Source organism: Cyrtonyx montezumae, unplaced genomic scaffold (assembly GCF_038088225.1).
Source record: "Cyrtonyx montezumae isolate F1298 unplaced genomic scaffold, pur_monq_1.0 scaffold_15, whole genome shotgun sequence".
NCBI classification, from domain to species: Eukaryota; Metazoa; Chordata; class Aves; order Galliformes; family Odontophoridae; genus Cyrtonyx; species Cyrtonyx montezumae.
Genome location: NW_027071881.1, coordinates 3342724 through 3362469, shown reverse-complemented (window position 1 = coordinate 3362469; position 19746 = coordinate 3342724). Strand labels below are relative to the sequence as shown.

At 43.0% G+C, this 19746-nt stretch overlaps 1 protein-coding gene across 1 annotated transcript in view; it reads right to left on the bottom strand.

The window, feature by feature from the left end:
* MYBBP1A (MYB binding protein 1a) overlaps positions 1-19746 on the bottom strand; it is a 51013-nt gene that overhangs the window by 26504 nt on the left and 4763 nt on the right. Inside the window, exons 9-23 of the mRNA XM_065731734.1 lie at positions 17607-17896; positions 17189-17296; positions 16468-16593; positions 15486-15692; positions 14720-14828; positions 14236-14323; positions 13179-13330; positions 12481-12570; positions 11672-11812; positions 11102-11266; positions 9978-10135; positions 8634-8768; positions 7342-7453; positions 5057-5188; positions 3814-3882 (exon numbers count right to left, since the gene is read on the bottom strand). Coding sequence (XP_065587806.1) covers positions 3814-3882; positions 5057-5188; positions 7342-7453; positions 8634-8768; positions 9978-10135; positions 11102-11266; positions 11672-11812; positions 12481-12570; positions 13179-13330; positions 14236-14323; positions 14720-14828; positions 15486-15692; positions 16468-16593; positions 17189-17296; positions 17607-17896 — 2082 coding nt within the window. The remainder of the gene's footprint in view (positions 1-3813; positions 3883-5056; positions 5189-7341; positions 7454-8633; positions 8769-9977; positions 10136-11101; positions 11267-11671; positions 11813-12480; positions 12571-13178; positions 13331-14235; positions 14324-14719; positions 14829-15485; positions 15693-16467; positions 16594-17188; positions 17297-17606; positions 17897-19746) is intronic.

Here is a 19746-nt window from a genome sequence, read left to right as displayed (position 1 = left end):
AATGTGAAAGAAATGCATTAAGAAAGGAGGGAAGTAAGGCGCTTTATTTTCTACAAAGAATTGGAAAGAATGTGTTCAATGCTCGAGGAAGGCATGAGGTTGACAGCAACATCCTTAGTCCCCAAAGCAGCACAAGCCTCTCCCACCTGTTAGCACTGCACACATTTTGCTTGTCTAACTGCAACACATTGCACTGCCAACAGACCAGCTGTGCCAGAAGCTTAACGAAATCCATCAGCACACATCAGCTCAAAGGCCTAACACAACCTCTGTTTTTGATGCCATTTTCCAGTTCTAGTCTTAACACTGAAGAATATATCCTTAGTGCATCTAAGCTACAAAGAGGGCAGGTCTGTATGCACACATACATGCAGGGAAGGGATTATAGAAACGTCAGCTGCATTTAACCAGATGATGCTTATACCAAAGTATGGGAAAGGTATCAAACCTGCCTACCTGCACAGATGTATACACTGGTAACATCATCCTACCAGTGGGGACATTCCTGCTGCTCGAGTACATGGTCCTAATCAGGACCTCAGTCCCCAGAACTGTATACAACAAGCTAGACCAGACACTATCTCAAAAAGTTGTTCTTTAACACCTTTTTTCTTCATGTCTTGAACATAAAGCAATATTTTGACACACTGAAGGTCTTCTTGCAAACTTCCTTGGTAACTGCTTATAATCAAGTTATTTCATACAATTTCTATTCACTTTTTTTCTACAGTAGACAACAATGAAACAACACATCCGTGATGTGCAGCAGGCCTTACTCTGAAAAGCTGGTGCAGCTTTAAATTATATGTTGGTTTCACTTCAACATGGGAAAACAAACGTTTGCACAAGCTTAGGAAAAGGACCCAAATGCTGCTGTATTGTTAAAACAAACACAGCAAAACCCTCAAGATTTCCCAGTTAAATAAATGAATGACATCCAAATACTTGTACATTCATCTCTGAAAAGCCTGAAGCATTTTAACTTGCACACAGGCACCTTTGGGACAGCAGGTCTTCTTCAGCTCCACGCTCAAAGAAATGAACACTTAAAGAAATTTTGAAAAACAAGATGAGCCAACAGGTAACACTGAGCAGCCCAAGTACCAGCTGCCAGAGCCACAGCACACTTGGCCAACACAATGTGCCTCATGTTGTCCTGCAGCCAGGGTGGAGGCCAGAGGCTCAGCTCAGGTGCAAGAACTGCCTGAAGTGAGCTCATTTTGCACATCTACAGCCTCACCAGTATCCATCTTGTATCTCTCTATGTATGAGATTAAACAGGAGCCAAGGGAATTCAGGGTGTGATGGAACTCCCCTTTCCAGATCAAGCAAGTCCTGCTCTTCCTTCTTCCACCCACAAATGATACCAATGTCTCCAGCTCTTTTCCAGGAAAGCTGCTGTACTGGCATCTCCTGCAGGCATCCCCACTTCAGGGATAACATCACAGAACAGAACTTGGCTACGCACACAAGCTTCAGTTTCAAGTTCAGTCTCAGTTGGACCACTGCAAATTTACTATTCCAGTTTAAAACTTGTTATACAGGTTGAGCTTACTGCTGAAAAAGCCAACCTACCTACCCAACCACTGCAAGCCAGCCTCACAACTGCCTTAAGAGCTCTCATCCCCCAGAGTGCTGTTTGTTTTATCTTACAAATTACTTCACTATGGAGGTGAAAAACCTTACAGCTGCTTTAGCACGTAGAACAGTGGCAAAAGGAGGATGACACTGTCAGTCATAATACCTAAAATACTTCTCTGAAAGCTTCATCTCTTTCCTGCTAAGCTTTGCACTGCGAAGAGCCACGCAGCTCCCAGAACAGCACTTCCCTCCTGACTGCTAACTACCAGCACTCAGCCTTTGCAGACACACTGCTGCCACAGGGGGCTTCATGTTGTCCATGTTTTAGAGGGAGACAGAGCACGCAGAAAGGTTCCATCAAAGCAAGAGCCACCTGCCCAAGTCAGCAGCCACAGTCAGCAGCCCCCATCACAGGAAAGGTAAATCTTCGTTCAAATCATCTTCAGCACGACTTTATGTACAGCTGTCTAAATGCTGCTCTCCCAGCCTCTCAGCTTTTCAGGGTGAGAGAAAAGGAACACCCCTCCCTTACATCCCCTCCATTAACCACTTTTACTTTTGCTCAGAACTCCCTAAAAACTCAACTTGAAGACTTTACCCCCTTGGGAAGGGCCTCTCCCAGGTCAGCTGAGAGTGGCCAGCAGTCCCGCTGGGCCAGAGCCCCCAGAGTTCATTACCAACACCTTCCCAGGCACAGCATGGCCCCGAGGACTCCCTGCCAAAGGGATCTGCTGAGCTAAGAAGTGAATCTCACAGTGGGATTAGCTGTTCATAGATACTGCAGGCACAGCCAGAATGATCAGCACTACTGTAACCGAAGTGTTAAAAAGGGAATTATGTCTTGTGTCTTTGCCACTATGTCAGTAGTGTCAGCTACTCCATTTAACTCTGGAACACTGGGGCTGGCCAAAGTCAGTGCATCAGGAGATGTTGCTGTCTCTAGGACTGTGAGACAGGACAGCCCTTTTGGTAGCTCAGCCCCCACCACAGACTGCCAGGAGCTGCACAGCCTGAAGAGAAGTTGCGTCCCTGCTTTACTGATGACATCACCTTGCCATGTACACTCTTCTAGCTTTTCCTTTGTTATCCCATCAGCCATCACCAAAGCACTGAGAATTAAAGATCTGCACTGAGGAAAAATTTATCTGGAAGCCTGGCAAATTCAACATCTGATGAGGCGAAGACAGAGCTCCTGAAAATGAAGCAGTCTGCCAAAAGGTGAAGCTGCAACTCCAAATGACAAAGTATGTGTTTGCATAGCTTACTCTCCTTGTTGCTTTTGTTTTAACAGTAGTATATGCATGTTCTCTATCCACTCTCCCACACACAGCACACTGCATGTCCTCCCCATCTCCCACCCACAGATAAACTGGCTTTGCAAACAAAACATGTTCAGATAAGTGTGGAGGCCCTGAAGGAAGGACAATGCTATTCACTCTGGGGAAGCAAAGATACCCACGTAAATCAAGTTGTCTGCTTAGGATGTTGTTCTGGTCTCTTGAGGATAGGATCAAATACATACCTTATAATTAATTTAGCTGTCACTTGAGTAACACGTTCTTACTCCTACACAGATTACTAATAGCTTAATTCTCTTTTGTTGTTGTTGTTTTTAAATCACAGTCACTCCTGTTGGGTAAAGCAGCCTTAAAGTAAACACACCTAGCCTTTCATGTTCCTTCCAATGACCAGAAACAACAAAACAGCTATTTGTGAATCAGAAAGGTCCACATAGGATGCACTTCTGCAGGGGACAGACACACATTACAGCTAGAGGGTGGGAAAGTTTGGGACACAGTGCTACTGGCCCAAAGGGCTTTTGTTTATCAACTGTATGCAGCGCACACTGCAGAGAGAACCCAGACAGACCTCATTCCCCACTCACGTAACAGTAAGCTGTGCAGTCTGCATTACAGAGGAACACCTTACCAGTAAGTAAGAAAGTAGTCAAGGAATAAGTGACTGAAGCCAATATCTATGGCAAACAGGCCTCAACCATGGAAGCTGCAGTTCTTAAAGGAGAAGCGACCAAAGAGACAGTGATGCATCAGCCACTTCCACAACTTCAGACAGACACTTGAAGCAGCAAGGCAGTATTTGCAAAATCTCTGCCAATTCTCAAAATTGGGCAGCCCTAAAGGCAGCAATAAGCATACTAAGCACCATCTGAGCTGCTGGGATTGAGTTCGCTGACTGACTGTTTAATACAGCTTTGTTTGCTTTCCTTCTTACCTGCTGATGTTGCCTGGCTCCTGTTGTGATAGACTTGACGAGGATGTCTATTAATGGCTTACACATGATCTGTAACAATAAGAAATTGGGTCTTTCTTTATCTTATTATCTTGATCATAAAGAAAATTCCACAAGAAAGGTATCCAGAGGCAAGCAACAACTTTGAAAATTAACTTTGTTCACAGCAGCCCTGAGCGAAATCTTGGTCATAACAAAATTAGCAGCAAAACTTTCTACTTGGAAAAGATCAGGAAAATGCCTGGTTCTTGGTTTAAGTCTGCACCCCCTCATACTTTATGTAGACAGTTCGCAGAGGAATGGTTCCACAGGCAAAGGAAAACATGCTGAGTTAGACTAGAGCAAGTCAGAGCTAGGAAATGGTCAGATTCCAGGCACTAAAGGGCCAGAAACAGCTGTCAGGAGGACAGCATCTCTAGAGATATGTTATCTTAAAACTGTACCCTGCAACAATTCATGATCATGTCAGCAAAGCTTGCTGAATCTCTTTTTCTGGCCTAATCCGACAATTTATAGGTTTCTATACAAAATCCTTCCAACTCCATGGGGAGAAAGAATCCAGACACAAGAAACAAGAAAGCATGTGGACTGCAAATACCTCACTGGCAGATTTCCAATGCCATCTATCAGCGGAAGAAAAACAAACAGCAGTTTGCTGTAAATTTCACCTTGCGCAGATGGTTACTTCAACCAAACCACCTAAAACAGCTTCTTCCAGGAGCCAAGAAGATTACTCAAAGAATAGATAGCTTTGGGTTTAAGAAGGCCAATATCCACATAAATCATTGCTTTTGTTTTGTAAAAGGGATGAGCTTAAAGACTGAAATAGACTTTTCTGCAAGGAACAGTTGTATGGAATCCACGAGCTCTAGAAACCTGTACAGGAGCTGTTTAAAAAGCTGGCCCCTTTTGCCTTTGTGCAAGCACTGCTTATCCATGTGGTCTTGCATACTGGCAGAAAAATCTGAGCTTCTCAGAGCATCCTTTAACAAACAGCCTTTTATTCACCTAACATTCTCCGTGGTGTATCCCAATCCAAACCACGACCAAGCAGCCTTCTGCAGCACAGGTATCAAAACATGCAGTAATCAGAGTTTAAGAAGGTGAAAATCCAAGGAAGCCCTGCACCACAAGAACCTGGAAAAGTTTCTCTCCTTTCCCCAGGCTTACAGCTGTATTTTGGAGCCACCAGAAGGAAGTGCACCATACTGGCAGCAACACTTACCGGGAAGCGGGTGAAGAGATCGAGAAACATGGAACTTGTGAGGGCACTGTTTCGTTTACTCAAGAACTGTGTCAGTGCTTGCTGATATATCAAAGTCACTCTCTCCACGTCCAAGCAGCCTGTGCTCAAAAGCTATAGGGAAAAAGCAGAACAAACATTTTCCCCTGAAACACAAGAGTGAATCATTGCTAAATAAAGTGATTCCATTCTATCACTGCATGCTGATTTTTCCAGCAGTTCAATGTTCTTATATGAAACAGGCCTAGAGACAGAACACAGAGCCAAGAAGAAACAACAAAGCAGGCCCCAAATGCACTCCCAACTTCCAATAACAGTACGACCAAGTTAGTGAAGCTTAGCACAACTTCCTAATAAGATTAATTACACTAGATGTAGTATGGTCTCATGTGAGGGCTGTGTATCTGGGTTTGTGGCAGTTATGTCTAGCACACATTAAGTTCATAGACATTCCTGCAGCAGCTGCACTGTACACATGGAGTTCTCAGCTGTACAGATATCTGAACCTGCAGATCTAGGTCGATGTACCACTCAGCAGCTATGTCCAGGACTCATCAGCACCAAGCAGACAAGCCCTAGTGCTGATCAGGGAACCAGCAACCCCAGAAACGTGTAAACGCTCTGATATCTCCCCCTGGTGGGGAAAAAGAAAGCCAGCCAGGCAGCAGAAAAACGAGACCTGCAGAGGCCTTGTGTTCTAAACTAACAGCATGCAGGCCAACGAGAGGGCAGCACCACCTCCTGGCACTCCTGACTGTTCTCACACTGCCAGGGAAGCATAACGTTCTGAGAAGGAAAGGGGATCAAAGCTGGGATCCTCACAGTAGTAGATAGGCCCTACTGTTACTGCTACTGAACACAGGCTAGAACAAGAGAGGGAAGATGGCTCTAAAGTGCCTCTGCTTAGTATACTTTTTAGATGTACATATCAGTAGAGGACAAAACTGATCTTGGTCTATACAGATATTGTTTATTATCAAATGTTCCTTTTGCAGGAACAAGCTTTTCCATCAATGTGACCACTGCATCATAGAGTCTGTTCTAGTTTCACTTTGCTGATTACTGAAAAGCTCCAGAACGTGCTCATAAAGGACTGCTCATTGGAAACACCATGCTTGTCTCTGGTTCTCTGCAAAAAAAGACCTTCCCAGCCTCAGAACAACATCAGCACCAGCAGAATCACACAAACCGAACTGTGTCACTTCTCTGACACCAACTCCTCATTTCAGCTGCTGTCATGCTCTTGGCAGAACAAGACTACAGCTCTGTTCCCACAGGAATAATAAATAGTCTTTGCTGTGAAGCTGCACAAGGATGCAGCACATCTCACCCTAGCCTCAAAATCAAGTACGTTGTTTATGTTTGCCACAGATCTCCTCCTTTGTTTTTCCTTCCAGGAAGGCCAGCACAGAACAAGAGATGCTTGGATTAGCACTCTCAGTCTCTCACTAAGCCTTAGAAACATTGACTGTCTTCAGCCACTCATAGTATCTCATTGTTTGTAATTTCCAGGCCCTCCCATGTCATAAGCTTGTCCTGTCAGAATACCTCCCACACTAAATGTTAACAAAATTAAGTCACTAATTCCTGCTCACCGTTTGAAAGGTGCAGAGAGAGACAAGAGCCTCTGCCTAATTTCTAGTGGAGGTGACTGCACAGGGCTGCCCAACACATGAGGCCACCAAATTCAGAGAGCTGTAAAATTCAGCAGATTTTCAGCAAAATTTCAGTAGGTAAGAGTGAAACAGTGAAACTCCCCAAGTGGTACACTCACAAAGCAGAACCAGCTGGAGCCTTCCTGCAACCAACTACCACTGAAATCAGAGTTGCTCTACTCTCTTTTCACTGAGACTACTTAGAGCAAATCTCAGAGAGAAAGGAGTTTACCCTCATCCACCACGCTCCTGTGCACCCCTGCTCCTCAGCACCCTCCCAGTAAAGAACTCAGACTGCAAAGACATTAATACAAAAAACAGCAAATCAGACAGAGAAGCAATAAATATACATCAAGCATTTTGGGTAATTAATATGGATCAAGCGTACATCAGCAGCCCCTTGTGGCTATGAGCAAGAAGGAACTGCAAAGACGGGAGGGTGAGGCAGAATAGAAAGGGGAATGTGACAGTTTATGGAATGGAAAAGAAATCACAGACACCTATCTGCAGACAGCAGAAACAGTGAGACTGAATAAGCAATGCTCCCTCAGCAAAATGAGGTAATGCAAGTTTACTGGCAAAAACATTGCCTTGACAGCAGTCTGCTCTTACCTGACAAGCCTGTGGGATGGTGTTTGCCTGTTTCTTTGACAGAGGCATAGGAAGAGCTGGTGACTTATCTGACACATTTCCTTTCAACACTTTGAGCAGGTATAAGGAGGCACTTAAAAGAAATTAAAAAGACAACAGGAGTTAGCAGTGTCACTGCAAAGCTACCGGAGGGCAGAGGCCAAGTGATACAGGCAGCCTGTTCTCTACTAATGGAGGACTAGAGTCTGAGAGGGTCCCTTCTCTTAATTTAACCCACTCTTGCCAGACTTAAAGAAAATCTTAGGATACTGCATCATTTCACTCTCTGTCAGCGCAATCACAGATATCTCCACTATCAGCTCTTGGTTTCCTCAAGCTCATGCTGCTTGCTACCAGTTTTGCCAAGCACTTTTGTATTTGCCCAGGATTTCAGAGCCCAGTCAGCACCACAGTGCAGCCCTCCCAGCCCAGGCTGCTGCATGCCTGGAGAACTCAGGCAGATCTTAAGAAAGGGCATACAGAAAGCCTGCAATTTTGGAGAATGTGCATTAACTGGGCAGGCACATAGCATCTCTGCTCAGGACTGGCAGAAGTTGGCAGGGAGCCACACAGCACACACTGCCAGGACATACCATGGCTCCTGCTCAGCCACAGGCCAGGTGTGCTGCAGAGCTGCACTGTGTTGACCATACAGCATGGCACCCACACACACAGCTGCGTATGGACTACAAAAGTCTCCCTGAATTTACCTGCAACCTGCAAGAAAGCCTACTGGTGAGAGCTATTTCCATTTACACAAGGAAACAGCAAGATCACTCATAATTCCTAGCAGATACACATCTGACTTATCCTAATTCACTGTATTCAGTGGCAAAAGGAGATACCGGTATGCACAGACAGAAGCCAGCATCATTACTGTCTTCACTGAGCTATCATGGAGACAGGAAACCACAGTATTTATAGAGTCATCATTGCAGACAGACCACACATTATACTCATCCCTGTGCTGAATCACCTACAATCCATTACTCTCTGATGAAGCCTCAGGGGAGCACTTCCCATCACTATTAGCAAAGCTGTATATGACAAGTGCTATACTGCAGATCAACAAAAAAGAGACATCTCTGTTAGAAAATGCTTCACACTTCCAGGATGACTGACTAGTCCACTTGTAAGACTCAGAAGCAGACACACAGCCTTCATGGAGTCTCTCAGTTCTCTAACTGTTGAATATGCAACACTATGCCTGCTTACAGCCCAGCCACAGTCACAGCACTGCCCACAGTACACAGAAGCTCTTTTTTAACACTTACCTAAAATAATAGAGAGCCACTGAAGAATCAGTGTGCTTGCAAGCTTTTTTCACAAGCCTCTCCACAAACGCGTGCAAATCATCTTGCAGGACATCCACTCTCTTGCAGTACTGTTTAGCTCGGCATAACGAGTTCCTGAAAGAGCACAAAGCACAAACCCAATGCCGTTACCTCCAGAAAGAGCTCTACAGAAAAGATAGCAATGCACTCTCATCACTGGGCTTACCATATGCGGGGTAAATAACTCCCAATGATGGTACTCCGCAAAGAGATAGTATAAGGGATGGTATATTTTAAGTAGTTCTATATAAACAGCATATAGATAATACAGAAGAGAAGATGGCTCACCTTCAGGCTTGACAAGGCTCACAGGGGACTCCACGTGGGAGGGATCTCCAAGAAGAGATCCTTCCCTGGTGGTGGTCAGCCCTTAAGTGGGGTTTGGGAGAGGTGGAACCAGGCTCCACCCCTTCCACTCACACAGGTATATCACCTTCACCTGTGCACCCATGGCTGACTCGGTGCTCACCTCAGGTGACCAATCAGTGGTTCAGGCCGTGATTCAGCAGTTCCCATACACCATAACACAAACAAAAATGGTGCTAGCTCTGGGCAGCAAAAGCAGCACATATTGCTGAGGTAAGAAGGGTAAGGAGAATCACTGCTCTCCACATTCAAGCAGCTACTTGGGCAACAGTCAGCATTCTTTCAGAGTTCCCACAAAGTGAAACTGGCTGCCACAAACTATGCTACAGCAGAACTGCTTCACAACAGGGGCAGAGAGCAGCCCCTTAGAGCACTGCTGAGAACATCAGGGAGTGGTGCACAGAGGTCACATCACATCACACACCATGCATTATGCCTCTGTCTTGTTAATATCCTTCCTCTTTTCTGCCAGTAAGCAGAGAGAATTTGCACTTTGCCTGTCTTAGTAATAATTTGCTGGGAGTTCTGTTCCAGCCACAGCAGCAACTCTGTAAGCCTAGAGAGTTGTTGAACCATTTGACTCCAAGTTCAAAGGCCTGAGGAGATATTCAGAGACATGGTTCCGTGCCTGCAATACCAAATGTTTGCTCTGCAGGTTTCTACTTGCAAGTTGGTTTGACACTTAAAGTCCCTTAGACTAGAAAACTCAGGTCCCAAATGCTTTCTTGAATGTTATGGCCAAGCATTGTCTGTTTGTGTGTGCGTGAATGCATGTGATGGCAATAATCTAATTCTACACTGTCTATAAACAGAGCAATTGTCTCCATTCTTAAAAAGAGAAACATTAGAGATTCATCTAATATTACTACTGTCCATGAAAACCCCTCATCTATTAGCCGGAGGATTAAGGACACTTACGTGAAGATATGAGCTGTTTTCTGGAGGAAATCAACCTCCTGCTTGTCTGAGTCTGAGCTCATGCATTGTTCAATCACCTGAAGCAGAGGCTCAATGACATCAAACACCAGGGGGTTCTCTGGCTGCTTACTCAGGAAAACTTCAACCAGATCCAGCACCTGAAAACAGAGTTAATGAGGTGAGAACTACTGTAAACAGGGATGGATCTATACAGAGCAGCTCATTCAAACTGGAGATCTGTACACCTTCTGCTATGACTCGAAATGCTAGGACATGAAAACATGAAGACTAAATGTTTGGAACTGAAGACTAAAAGCTACTAGTTAACTCTAGCCTATTTCCTGCAGTGACACCATTTAGAAACAGCAGTTGTAAGAGTCACTACCATTCATCCAGACCTGCAGTCACTGCAATTTGGTACACATCTGTTAGTTCTTATACCCATAAGCCCACTTTGTCCTCCAGACACTGCATGACCATAAAATCATACTTTTATTATACAGCATCAGAATAGGAAGGCAGTGAAGCCAATGACTTGCTACACTAACCAGCCCTTCTCCTAGCTACTGTGACACCAGATTTCTATAAATGCAGCTGGAGCTGTTCCTGCATAACTAAATAACTGGTACCATACCATGGATGGCACCAGGTGGCCTTAGGTCAGTATTACAGATACAAATAACCATAAGGGTGTTAATCACAACCCTTCTGATTTTTATTAGCATAACAAGACAAGAAAAAGCTTAAGCTGCAAGGTTACCAGGAGGGATTTTATGTGCATCATCCTGAGGCATATCAAGCTTGTCCAGTTTACAAAAACTGACAGGCACCTGCCTTACGGGTAAGTGCAGGGAGGCAGCCAGTCAACTGAAGCATTTAAGACCCACAGTTCACTTCTTTAATAGCACAATCTCATTTCTTTTTTGAGTGGGTACAGGACTGCCCAGATCACTTACTGTGTCAGGTGGCATACAAGCCAGAAAAATCCAGTCCCAACCTCCAGGAGCTTACAATGTACATGCGTGTTCCAACTATTTCGTGTTAAGTAGCTCATAGCATGTAGTAGGCTACAGCAAGCATGCTAACTGGCCAAAGCTCTTTTCTTGAGATACTTATTCTCACACCTTAATCTTGAAATCCCTTCGTAGGATCTTCTCTTTCCGTATCCTGTCTTTCTCATCCTTCTTTGCTTGGATTCGTTTCTGCTGCTCTGCAAAGAGAGCTGAGATGTTCTTGTCGAGAGCCATCATAGCCTCATCGTCCAGTTCTTCATCACTCTCATCTTCTCCCTTTTTTTTTTTGTTTTGTTTTAAGAATGCAAAAACAACATGTCACTTCACATACTTCAAAAACAGTTCCTAACCATCACCTGCCCGGGACTGCCCCAGCCCTGCAGGGACATGAAAACAGACACTACATAGTAGCATCTCAAAGCTTTAGTTCACATCCAACTCATTGACTGCAGGCAGGAAAACAAGCTATCAGGCTATACTGAGGAAGCAACAGTGCTCAGAACACCCTGACAATAAATAAAAGAAAAAATGATTTATTCTCATTAAAGATCCTGCATCAAATTTCAGATAAAGATGACAGCTAAGGTTATCACCATACCGACTCAGAATGTGAGTTTTTGATAATTTTTCACCACCCCAGACCTCCTGGTGTCTGTATCAAGGTAGGCACTCAAAACATACCAGTGCATTCCCTGCTTGGAGAACATTAATCAGCTGACTGCGAAAATCTTCATCAACTTCTTCATTCTTCTCCTCATCTTCACTGTCATTCTCTTCCTCAGTGTCACCATCATCTGAGGAGTCCTCACTTTCATCATCATCCTGAGGAAGAAAAGTTCATCTCCTGACCCCACCATTCCTCAGGTCCCACTTAATTTTCATGTGTCACTGGTCAGAAATAAAAAGTCAATCTCTCCCTCAACCCGCTCTCTTGCCTGCAGCCCTCAGATAACAACAGGTGTCATGTCCTCACAAGAGCCAAGAGCAAAATATAACAGAGATTTACTTCTCTTTCACACTGAATGTGTCTTAAAAAAGAAGCTTCTAACCAAGAACTGAAGCAACAGCCCCCATCTGAATTCCCTTTCTGCTAATACTTAATAATGCTTCATGACCTGAATATCTGCAGCTCTTAGAGCCCAAGATCCCGAATTCAGATGATCATGCATCACAACCATGATTCAATCTGTGGCTGCAGAGGGGCCTGAGCTAATCTCAGAATGTAGGCAATTCTTCTCAGGAAGCCTCACCTATTCAAACACCCATACCCACAACAGCATTTTCCTTCAAGCCCAAGAGGCTAAAAACATGCAATTCCAGCAAACCATCTGTGTGTTGCTCATTTAAAATAAATCCTAATAGAGACAAAGCCATTTCATTCAAGACAGAGAAATGCAGTTACATCTATCACAACAGATCAGCAGAAATGTTAGTTTTTAAATGTTGAAGGTCTGAAAATCGTTTGGCACAAGCAATGCCACATCAATTACCGTGTCCTGTGCAGACTTGATCTTTTTCTCTGCTTCTTCCACCACAACAACGGCACTTTCTTCATCCTGATCTTGGTATGGGTCGAGAACCTGCAGAAAAGAGGGACTGTTTCTCTTTCTTTTCAGTGCTTTATTTTAATGCCTTTGTGTGCTCAAAAGACATGAATTTCAGCACACAAAGAGAGCAGAATGATGACACAGTAAGGAAGGGCATGCAACTTTCTGACCATCATAGTTCTTAAGTTCTTTCTATAAGCAACAAAAAAAGTGCTGAGGTTGGAGACATCATACATTTGATTTGTTACAAACTAATAGGTTCATTGTTTCAAGTATTGACAGCTGGTCTCTGCCATCTAAATACTGCTGGCACCACCTTTCTCAGTGATGCGACCAATTCAAATTCTCATTGTCAGTTCTTTTTACTACCCCTCTGCTTAAACTTTCCAGAAAAGAGAAAGTTACCTTTGATACTCAGATAAAAAATGTAACAGCTCTATAAAACGTATCAAGAAATTCCTCAGTCCCAAACTACTAAGGAATACAGCCTAAAATTAGACCACGTGCTCCCACAAATTGTCCACAAGCTGCTGTTAAAATTCAGCAGCACACATATGACAGACATTTTTTTAAGTTAAGGAGGCTTTTATTTAATCTCAAAATAGAGACGTGTTTCTCTATCTGTTAGAGACAAGGCTTACATCCAGGATCAGCTGCAGGCCCTTCTTGGTCAGGTTAGGACAGATCCGTCCAAATACGCTGTTGGAAATCCGACGTATGAGCAGGCTGGGCTGGGCAAGCAGGGAGAGGAGGATTTCCACAATCACTTCCACCCATTCTGGCTCTTCATTCTCTGCACAGGAACAAACAATGGAAAGACAACTAACTCTAAGGAGGAACATACCCTAATGTTCTCAAAAGAACAAAAGAAATAGTTCTTAGGTGACTGCAAAGCTTCAACAAGGAACAAAAACCACACTTGATTTAATCATTACTTAGGTTAGCATTTCTGCACATTGTGAGCTATCTATCTGACCACATTAAAGCAATTAGCACCAGCTAGTTAGCCAAACTGTATGATTTTTATGCTGTTTCCAATGAAATCAGTAGTCACAGTAGTCCATGAAAAGAGGTTTGAGAGTGGTCCATTAGTCTGAAAGATTGGAAATCCTTATCTTCATACAACTAAGTCACCAAAAATACGGCCTTTGTTCTGTGACCCACTAACTTACAGACTTAATAAGATTGTTCTTAGAGACAAAGTCCTAAGTATAAGACAGGTCCTTTCCTGGTCAAATCCCAACCTACTTCCACAGGCCCAAAGTGAGACTAGGCTAAAGCAGCAGGAGGGCTTCATCTGCACACAGGACACACTCAGACAGTCCAGTACTTGTGCTCTTGAAGTAGCAACCTTCAGGCTTGCCTGCTGTATTCAGCAAACTCTTGGGCAGCACAGAACAAGGACTAAAAATGAAGGAACTCTGTTGGATGCTGCTCATCTGAACAACAACGAGCTCTGAAGCCCACCAACTCTTTAAGGGACATACAGGAACACCACCAGCTGAGGATGTGGATGACAAGGTGGGACAAGAAATCTGGAAAGTGAGGAAAGAATTGAGAGGGGATTTTCCTGAAAAAAACTGCATCAAACCAGAAATGATGCACTCAGAGAGATGCAGTAATGCAGAACCTCCATTTTCTGTCTTTTGACTGGGCTTTAACAATCCCATTCAATTTCTTTCTGCAGAAAGGACTCACCAGTCTTTTTCTTCTTAGGTTCCTTGCTGAACGCCCTCTCTGTGCAGTTCAGAAGGTCACTCAGAAGATCCATTGTTTCAGATGGATTCTGCTTGATCACATGAAGACAGTAAATACTCTGCGAATTCCCCAATACCAACAGCAGCAAAAGGAACATATCCCAGACCTACAGATCTTTCTAACAGGTATTAAAAGCAACTACTACAACCCCTCTACAGAAGAAAATATGAAACAAAGTAGAAATTACTTCACTCAGCAACAAATCAATAGCACAACCAGTACTTGGGGCCAAGCTTTGCCCCACTAATTTGATGTCTATGGACAGTGTAAGAATCAGTTTATTAACTCAAAATTTCCCATTTTTAGAAGCCAGTGGCAGTGAAAGAATGGATGTATGAGTGCAAGGAAATTCTCCCGCTGGGTGCCCATGATGCCCCACTATCAACACATTTTGCACTACTCAAATACTCTCCAGAGAGCTTACCTTGAAAAGATGCATGGCCATTAAAAGCAGAAGTTGCTGAAAAGCAAAGAGCTTGGCACTGTCTGATTTACTTTTCTTCTTTTGCAGGTTCTTCACAGACTGAAGTGTTCTGAAGAAATAAATCCTTTTGAGTCTTTCACAACTAAAACAGCAAATCTTCTCTTCTGATCAGACTAAAAATCATGACAAAATCTACAAAAATATTCTCTACACTCAATTTTTAATCTGCTGATATTGGACATACATACAATACACAATCTTAACCCAACAATAGCAACTCAACCTCTGCGTGGCTTATAAAACCTCTGCACTTGGACACAGGCTACATTCCTAATACTATAGCCAAGACAAAGACCCTTATGGGAAATCTTCCTCAGAAAAGAGCGTTGTGAAAGAGTCAATGGGAAACCTGAGCACGTATTTTTAGAAGAGAGGCTTAGCAGAGTTGCTAACATGTTTGGGAGAGGGACTGTGAGTGAAAATAGAAAAGGACAGATCCATTACACACTGTTAACACACAGATGGAATAAAAAGGAATTGGGTGATGAGAAACAGGAAGGCATCCTGAAACCCAAATACCAAGTGCAGGATACTAAAGGGGAAGAAGCAGAACTGCCACTACCTGTGAAACAGTTCTGCAGCAGTCAGAACAAAAGGAGGACAAGAGAATACAGTCAAAAACTTCTTCTGGTCCAATGACTAAGACCAAGGCTTTTTTACCTCCCTCATCCCACAGTCCCAGCACACAGCTTCCCAAACTTCTCACCTCTCCCAGGCCTCTCTCTGTTCCTTGGTAAAAGGCTTCACAGCTTTGACATATTTCTCACTGGAGAGCAGCTCATTGGCATACTCAACAAGATGAAAGATCCACAGCTTCCCATCTGCAGTCACACCATGGATGTGCTTCTCCCTCAAGGCTGCTGCCTCAGCTGTATCTCCCAAAACAGTCAAGGTATTTAAAGTCTGCAGTAACCTGCAAAGAAAAACAGCACATTATCACCAGATGAATTAGATGACCTCCATATTTGTCAAAATACTGTCCCTAGACAGAGCTCTGGTCACTCATTTCAACCCAGATTCACAAGGCCTAACTTTCAACCCATGCATGTATCCAAGCACAGTAATGTATACCTCATTGTCTTGGTATCACCACACAGTGACACTGTACACAGACTACTATTCTTGATCCCAGCTGTTTCCTGTTCTTTGTCCCATTGTGTTCTCTACTTTCCCTCTACTGAGGCTAGAGCATCAGCCTGGGCAATCACTTGAGAGTGTCTGCTATTCCATGCCTATTTAATTGCTCTAACTCCACCTCCCTTAGTACATGGATCCATCAGCAGCTCACACGCAGACCAGACAGAAAGCCAACAGCAACCTGAGTGACTCCATCACCTCTCTCTTTAGTCCTTTTACTTATAGTTGCAACAGAGACAATAGAAACCACATAAGAAAAGGCGTTCTGAGTTCAATTACCTACCTATCACACACATACTCAGTAGAATTGCAATGCAAAAGAAAAAAAAGTTTTTATTTGAAAAAAGTTTAGGATCTTTGGGACATTCAGATAAGATCTCCTTTAAAAAAAAAAAAGCCATTTCCTAGGCCTGGGGTCAATCAAAAAACACTCAAACTGCAGCACACAAACTCAAAAGTCTTACTCTGCCATTTGCATGGAGATCATGGTGTTTTATCTTCAGGAAAGATGAAAAAATTCCAAACATAGGGCATATAAGCAAAACCCTTACCCAAAGAAGTAGTTTGCTGCCAGTGAGTGAGCTTGTTCATCTAAGGGATCTGATATAAGGGCATTTGTCTCAGGTACTTGTGAAGTCTTTTTCTTAGTCTCAAAGAAAGCATGAAAGAAGCAAAACCTAGAATGGACAAAATGAGAAGAAAAAAAAAACAAAAAAAACAAGAGCCAGTTTGGTTATAGCAGAGCAAAAATAGTCCACCCACACAAAACCAAATAAAATACAGCACATATGATATTTTTAAAGGATGTTTTAAATACTGAAAAATACAACTCTGTACATTGAAACCCTTTCCTCCATGTACACAGGGTAAAGAAAAGGATGCTCACCATTTCACCTAAGCGAAGTGTCAACATTTGAGGCCATACAATACAATATTCAGACTGTCACATTTGGGTTATATCCTCCAATGCTCAAACTGAAATCTGACACAAGGATTAGAAGTAACATCTCCAAACAATCTAAAGAGGAAGAACCCTAAAATTTACTGAAAACAAATGTGACTGAGTTGTTATAAAGCCCTGAACTACTTATGACAAGAGCTTGTCCAAGTTTGCAGAACACACTTTAAAAACAGACCCTAATCTTCTCAATGACTAATAATGGAATATTTCTGTATCAGTTTGCATCATGCCTTGGGGGTGGCTGGAGCACTGCTATAGAGAGAAGAATTATTCCAAGCACATGTGGCATTCAGTCTTTAAACCATTCTCACCTGGAAATGTCCATCACAAGGTTCTCCTCTTTCTTCACTGGACTTTCAACAATGCTCATAAGTCGGTGGATGATCCATTTCCTTAATCGAGCAATCTTGTGTTGTGCTCTTTCAATAGGGAAGTGAACACAATCAATAGCTTGAACACCACACTCAAGTAAACACAAACCACACAACCAAGTGCAGCAACAGGTGACTTTCAGTTAGAGGGTTTACATTAAAAATGGCAAAGTTATGCAGTAAGAAGCAATAGGTACACACGAAGAGATACAGTCCTCCCAAGCTTCCTTTTTACCATGCAACAATCAATCAATCTGCCCCAACAAGAGATTACAGCTCACCAGAACTGTTTCAATCACTGCATTAGTAGCTACCCTAACCACGAAACAGAATGAAGATACATCATAAGCGCACTCACATGTTTTTATTTTCCTGGTTCTGTTTTTGCCGGTTAGTTGAGAAGTCTAAACAACAGTCCAAGTCTGGCCTGAGGAACATGTCTTTGAGCCAGTCAATGTATTTCTGCAATGCCACCGGCTGCAGGCATCTAACTACCCTCCAAACACTGGGTACCACCGGGTAGCCTTGATTGGTGAGAGTAGAGAAGCCGACCATCACTGCTAGCTGCCTCTCCGGGTCATCACAGCTGTTCAGAAATTTATCTACATATGCTTCCATCTCCGGAGCAAACTTAAATCGGTCCGGAAGCTGAAAAACAGTCAAGCAAGCAGGTTGGGAACAGCACGCTGAGTCTGCATGTCATTAAGAGAACAAATCACTGTACAGATTTGCCTGCAATAAGTAAATGAAAGCCACGTGCCTGAACATCTGTCATAAGGGATGCAGCAGGTCATTCATTTCAATTCATGTAAAAGGAATCACCGTAAGGAACCAAAGAATCCTGGCATGCACCTCATCCCTCCACTCTGGGCTTTCCCAACCAGTCAAGCTTCAGCAGGCCAGACTACACACAGCTCACTGCAGCTAAGCTCTAAGGCTGCTCAATTCTATTTTATGGGGTTGAATTCAGGATATTTCTCACATCATCTGCTTTATGCTTTCCCTCCATTCAGAAATTCTCCCACTTCGATTCTGGTCCCATCTATCAGCCTGCTGATCTACAGCACACAGGACAAACCCCACCTTCTCTTCCTGACATCTCAAAGTGCTGAGGCATCCTGAAAGAAGGGGGAGTTACTAGCATAACCTAAAACAACCATGTCCTGAAATGTAGCTGGTTTGTGCTAATGCCTACTTGTGCTGCCTTGATCTGCAAGGCATACGGCTGGCAAACTGTCCAACAGCATGCAGACCACCAGGACACATTCCAACTCAACACACATCCCATTTTGTCATGACTTTTCACTGCCCATGGTGTTTACTGCTTCTAATTCTGGTGTGGAAAAAACAGAAGTATAACTGGCACGACCTTGAAAAGGGCAAGCTGTGGCTTCACTCCAAAAAACTCAATCTAACTTTTGTAAATGAATAAAACAACTCGTATGGTATTGTAACATAATCAATAGAGTAACCTGGCAGGAACAGGAACAGTAATGAAAGTTTAGGGAATGCTGATTTTAAAAGAAAGGCCCTATAGATTTCTAATTAACTACAAACCCATCCACCCATAACATAAATATTCCAGCAAGACATCTTACACAAAGCACAATTTAGCAAGGTCCTGCTTTCCCTGTATTCAAAAACTCCATATTTGTCTATCAGTATTGAAAGCTGGGAGAAAAAAAGCCAAGAGATTCTGCTGCAAACAGGCTAATAACTCTCAGCGGGAGTTTCATCATTTCTCAACAAAAGCAAATGAAGCACACTTGCTCCCTTGTCTAAAAAAAAAAAAACACAAAGATTCAGTAAGATAACTGTCAGTCACTGCCACTCAAGCTCTGTCTAGTTCCATCTCCAAGAGCAAAACAAATTCAATAAAAACTTACAATACCACAGCATTTGCTTTCCAAATTAAAACAACCTGCAGAAAAGAAGGAAACAAAACAAAGAAAACAAACATCTTTTCTACTTCCTCATCAACAAATCCAGGCTTTTCTCTTTGCATACAGTCAGACGTTGTCTTCAGTGAATTTGTATGGTTCAGACAGGAATTACGCTAACAAATCTGATGCATATAGAAGAACAAAAAAAAAACCAGCCAGACACAAGAAAACAACTAAGTTAGTGGAGAAACCATGAAAAAAATAGGTCCATGTACAGAGGCACCATAGTAATCATTATTTTCAGAGCAAAAACACACATCTATCACAGTTTTGGTACCAGAACAGGAAGACTACCAAGTCCAAACCCTCTCAAGAGAGGGCAGTGATTTTTGGGTCCACTGAAAACATTAAGGACTGCATTAGCATGAACAGCCAAGTTAAAGCCCATTATTATCAATACTCTCCTTTTATTCTTCCTCTCTTTAAAGCAGAGATGTGTCGTTTGCTTGATTCATAAGTGGGAAGGAGGAAGAGGAGTTTTCAATTTCAAAATTGAAAAAAAAATCTAATTTCCATATAAAATCTGTACTACAGATGTGCTTGATGAAACAAGCA